General features: G+C 62.5%; 1 protein-coding gene across 1 annotated transcript; it reads left to right on the forward strand.

Annotated features, from left to right (window-relative positions):
• Nucleotides 1–261: 261 nt before the first annotated feature.
• On the forward strand, nucleotides 262–4,544 carry UNC93B1 (unc-93 homolog B1 (C. elegans)). Its single transcript, XM_014948878.1, has 11 exons — nucleotides 262–365; nucleotides 446–587; nucleotides 691–844; nucleotides 1,062–1,223; nucleotides 1,314–1,443; nucleotides 1,526–1,619; nucleotides 1,970–2,094; nucleotides 2,170–2,352; nucleotides 3,413–3,686; nucleotides 3,911–4,029; nucleotides 4,110–4,544. The coding sequence occupies exons 1-11, from the start codon at nucleotides 285–287 to the stop codon at nucleotides 4,383–4,385; spliced, it is 1,740 nt and encodes a 579-aa protein (XP_014804364.1). The 5' UTR covers nucleotides 262–284; the 3' UTR covers nucleotides 4,386–4,544.
• Nucleotides 4,545–5,290: the final 746 nt, after the last annotated feature.

Here is a 5,290-nt window from a genome sequence, read left to right on the forward strand (position 1 = left end):
GGTGTGGGACATGAGTGCAGGGTTTAGGGGTGCAGGATGCAGGGGGGCACAGTTTGGGGGTGCTGGAGTGGGGGTGCTGGAGTGGGGGTGCAGAGCACATGGGTGCAAGGTGTGGGGGTGCTGGGTGTAGGGGTCCAAGGGCTGGGGGTGCTGGGTGCAGGGGTGCAAAGCACATGGGTGCAGGGTCTGGGGGTACAGGACACGGGGGTGCAGGGCTCAGGGGTCCCAACAGGCTCCTCCCCACCCCACCACCATCCAGCTCCCCCCTCCCCACAGAGGCAGTGATGGAAAAAGACCCCAACTGCCACCAGGATGTCCCCAAGATGGTGGCATGTGATGGTGCCACCGAGGGGACAGAGACACAGGTGAGGCTGGGGGCAGGGGGAACACCCACGGAGAGTTGGGGGGGCCAGGCCAGGGCTGTGACAGCTGGTGTCACCCGCAGCTGGACGACTTTGTGGGCGCCCACCCCGACTACAATGAGGAAGAGGAGGAGCAGAAGTATTTCCGCCGCAAGCGCCTCGGAGTGGTCAAGAACGTGGTGGCCGCCAGCCTGGCCGGCATGCTCACCTATGGTGTCTACCTGGGTATGGCCCCCTCCTTAAAACCCCCCCATTGGGGTCTGGGGGGAGCTCAGGATGGGATGGGGCAGGGGGGTGACCCACCCTGGACCACCCCTCCCCGCCCCAGGCCTGCTGCAGATGCAGCTCATCCTCCACTACGACGAGACGTACCGGGAGGTGAAATACAGCAACATCCAGCTGGAGGACATCGACCGCAAGGTCTTGATGGGCATCAACGTCACCCCGGTGGCGGCGCTCCTCTACACCCCCGTCCTCATCAGGTAGGGTGCCTGCTCCAGCTTCCCCTCGGCCATGGCGGGCTGCCCCACGCTTTCCCCTCCTCTTCCTCCCCTTCCTGGGAGGTCTGGTTTAGTGATGATGCTCCTTGTTTGTTGTGTGGGTGTCTATTTTTGTCAGTCAGGTTGACGGTTGGACAAGATGATCTTTAAGGTCCCTTCCAACCTAGAAGATTCTGTGATTCTGTGATTCCCCGGGCAGGTTTTTCGGCACCAAGTGGGCCATGTTCCTGGCGGTGGGGATCTACGCCCTCTTCGTCTCCAGCAACTACTGGGAGCGCTACTACACGCTGGTGCCCTCCGCCGTGGCCATCGGGGTGGCCATCGTGCCCCTCTGGGCTTCCATGGGCAACTACATCACGCGGTAGGCAGCGGCGAGGAGCTGGGGGTGGTGGTGGGGTTCCTGGTCAGGGGTGGGGGAGGTTGGTGCCAGCTGACCCATGGTGCCACGCAGGATGGCCCAGAAGTACTACGAGTACGTCAACTTCAAGGAGGAGCACGTGCAGGAGCAGCAGCGGGCGCCGCGGGGGGCCTGCAACACCTACATCGTCATCTTCCAGACCATCTTCTACACCTGCTTCCACGTGAGCGCCAGTGGGGACGCGTGGCAGGGGCAGGGGGACACGCTGGACAGCCCTCAGTGTCCCCTTGCTCTACCTCTTGCAGTTGAGCTTCGTCTGCGCCCAGATGCCCACGCTCTTCTTCCTCAACAACTACCTCTACCAGCTCAACCACACACTCGCCGGGGTGAAGCACTGCGGTGAGGGATGGCACCGTGGGGTGGTGGCAGGGGGTCCTCCCCGGCTGGGGCTGAGCCACGGCGTGTGTATTAGGAAAAATTTTTTCACTGAAAGGGATCAGACAGCCCTCAGCGTCCCCTTGCTCTACCTCTTGCAGTTGAGCTTCGTCTGCGCCCAGATGCCCACGCTCTTCTTCCTCAACAACTACCTCTACCAGCTCAACCACACACTCGCCGGGGTGAAGCACTGCGGTGAGGGATGGCACCGTGGGGTGGTGGCAGGGGGTCCTCCCCGGCTGGGGCTGAGCCACGGCGTGTGTATTAGGAAAAATTTTTTCACTGAAAGGGTTCTCAGCCATCCAACCCGGCAGGGACCCTGAGTCATGGCACGTTGCCCGGCTTCAACACCACGGTGCTGCAGAGCCTGCCCCGCAGCGTCAACCTCATCATCGTGGAGAGCGCCCTGATGGCAGCTGCCTTCCTCGCCATGCTGATGGTGGGTGCTGGGGTGGGTGGGCAGGGGACATGGTGGGGACAATGGGTGGTGGCTCACCCACACGCCACGTGGCAGGTCCTGGTGCTCTGCGGCTCGGCTTATCGGCCCACGGAGGAGATCGACCTGCGCAGCATCGGCTGGGGGAACATCTTCCAGCTGCCCTTCAAGCACATGAGGGACTATCGCCTGCGCCACCTTTTCCCCTTGTTCATCTACAGCGGCTTCGAGGTGCTCTTCGTCTGCACCGGCTTCTCCCTGGTAGGGCCTGGGGATGGGGATGGGGCAGGGGGGTGACAGAGCAGGGGACAGCCCCAGCCAGGTGATCCTAGAATCATAGAATGGTCCAGGCTGGAAGGGACCTCCAAAGGCCATCTAGTCCCACCCCCCCGCAGTCAGCAGGGACACCCCCAACTAGACCAGGTTGCCCAGGGCCTCGTCGAGCCTCTCCTTGAATATCTCCAGGGATGGGGCCTCAACCACCTCCCTGGGCAACCTGTTCCAGTGCTCCACCACCCTCACAGTGAAGAACCCTCTCCTCATCTCCAGTCTAAAGCTGTTCCCCTCCAGCTTGAAGCCATTGCCCCTCGTCCTGTCACTGCAGGCCTTTCTAAACAGGTTCTCCCCAGCCTTCCTGTAGGCTCCCTTCAGGTACTGGAAGGCTGCTATTAGGTCTCCCCGGAGCCTCCTCTTCTCCAGGCTGAACAACCCCAGCTCCCTCAGCCTGTCCTCGGAGCAGAGGTGCTCCATCCCCCTGATCATCCTCGTGGCCCTCCTCTGGACCCTCTCCATCAGGTCCATGTCCTTCTTATATTGAGGGCTCCAGACCTGCACACAATACTCCAGGTGAGGTCTCACCAGAGCAGAGCAAAGTGGCAGAATCCCCTCTCTGGACCTGCTGGCAACGCAGCTTTTGATGCAGCCCAGGATGGGATTGGCCTTCTGGGCTGCAAGTGCCCACTGCCTGCTCATGTCCAGCTTCTCCTCCACCAGCACCCCCAAGTCCCTTTCCTCAGGGCTGCTTTCTAACCCCTCACCCCCCAGCCTGTACTGATGGTGAGGATTGTTCCGGCCCAGGTGCAGAACCTTGCATTTGCTCTTGTTGAACCTCATGAGGTTCACCTGGGCCCACCTCTCCAGCCTGTCCAGGTCCTTTTGGATGACATCCCATCCCTCTGGTGTGACAACACCACACAGCTTGGTGTCATCCGCAAACTTGCTGATGGTGCCTTTAATCCCCCTGTCTATATCATTGATAAAAATGTTAAACAGTACCTCACCCCCCAGCCTGTACTGATCCTGAGCCCTTTCCTCGCTGCAGAACTACGGTGTGTGTGCCCTGGGGCTGGAGAAGCTGGCGTATCTCCTCATGGCCTACGGCTTCTCCGCCTCGGCCTGTTCCAGCCTGGCCCTCTGCGTGCTGCGCCTGCGCCGGCAGGTCCCGCTGCTGGCCGGAGCTGTTGTCCACGCTGCTCTCCTGGTGACTCTCTTCTGCTGGGCACCCGAGCCCCGGTACCTGCGGCAGGCCCCTCTGCTCTACACCATAGCCGTGCTCTGGGGCGTGGGGAGCGCCCTCAACAAAACCAGCATTAGCAGTGAGTAGCAGGAAGGTCCCCACGACAGCTTCTCTCATCTCCTGGCACCCCTCATCCTCACCGCCTCGATGCATCCTTTCCTCGTGTCCCCCTGGTGCCTCAACCTGGTGGTCCCCAGCTCCTTGGAGGTGCTGACAAGGAGCAGGACAGACCCACCGTGGTGGGGACGAGGGGGGATGGTGACAAGGGAGGGGGATGCTGACAGCCGGTCTCCTCCGGCACAGTCCTCCTGGGCATGTTGTACGAGGACAAGGAGCGCCAAGACTTCGTCTTCACCATCTACCACTGGTGGCAGGCCCTGGCCATCTTCACCGTCTACCTGTGGTCAGGGCTGCCCATGAAGGTAAAGAGCAACCGGGGCCGTCCCCGGAGTGTCCTGGGGTGGCAGCCCCATGCCAATCCCCCTGCTTTGCCCTCCTGCAGGCCAAGCTCTCCATCATGCTGCTGACGCTGGTGGTGGCCATGGGGGCCTACCTCTGGATGGAGCGCAAGCTGGCGCAGCACGTGGCGTACCGCCTGCCCCGCATCCCCCGCCCGCGCCACAGGATGCGGGGCTACCGCTACTTGGAGGAGGATGACTCCGATGAGACCGGCTCGGAGGACGATGGCAGCGGCAAAAACAACAACGAGGAGCAGCCAGTGGACTCTGCCAGCGGGGACGATGACCTGCCAAGAGATGATGAGGACCAGCTGGGTTAAGGACAGCTTGTCCCCGCTGCTACGGCGCACACACCCCCCCGCCCTCCTGGCTCTCTGAACCTGAGGGGGTGTCCAAAGCCCTCCCTGGAGCTGCACAAACCCCCAAACCAGGCCCTCATTTCCAGGGACCCCAAGCAGGACATAACTGCAGCCCCCCCAAGCAGGTCTGTAGATCCCCAGGCAGGTCCACGGCCCCCCCAGGCAGGTCCACGGCCCCCCCCAGACCTTCAGAACAGGCCTGCAGAACCACAGCCCCTCAGGACAGATGCACTGAACCCCCCGAGACAGGCCCACAGAACCTCCCAAGGCAGGTTTACGGCCCCAGACAGACCCACAGCCCCTCAGGACAGGCCTACAGATCCCCAGGGCAAGCCTACAGGCCACAAAACCCCCTGAGGCAGGCCCTGAGCCCCAGATGGACCCACACCCACTCAGGACAGGCCTACAGACCCCCCAGGGCAGGTCCACAGCCCCTCAGGACAGGCCTAGAGGCCACAGATGCCTCCGAGACAGGGCTGCAGACCCAGATAGACCCACAGCCCCTCAGAACAGGTCTACAGAACCCCCCAAGGCAGACCCACAGCCCCTCAGGACGGGCCTAGAGGTCACAGATGCCCCCGAGACAGGCCTGCAGCCCCAGACAGACCCACAGCCCCTCAGCACAGGTCTACAGAACCCCCCAAGTCAGACCCACAGCCCCTCAGGACAGGTCTAGAGGCCACAGAACCCCTCAGCACAGGCCTGCAGACCCCCCCAAGCAGGCCCACAGTCCCTCAGGGAAAGCCCACAGACCCCCTTAGCCAAGCCTGCAACCCTCAGGTAGGCTCACACCTTAGACCAGGCCCACAGCCCCTCAGCGCAGACCCACAGAACCCCCCACCACCCCTCGAGATACTCCCCCCAGC

The sequence above is a fragment of the Calidris pugnax genome, unplaced genomic scaffold (genome assembly GCF_001431845.1).
Source record: "Calidris pugnax isolate Ruff unplaced genomic scaffold, ASM143184v1 scaffold107, whole genome shotgun sequence".
Lineage (NCBI taxonomy): Eukaryota > Metazoa > Chordata > Aves > Charadriiformes > Scolopacidae > Calidris > Calidris pugnax.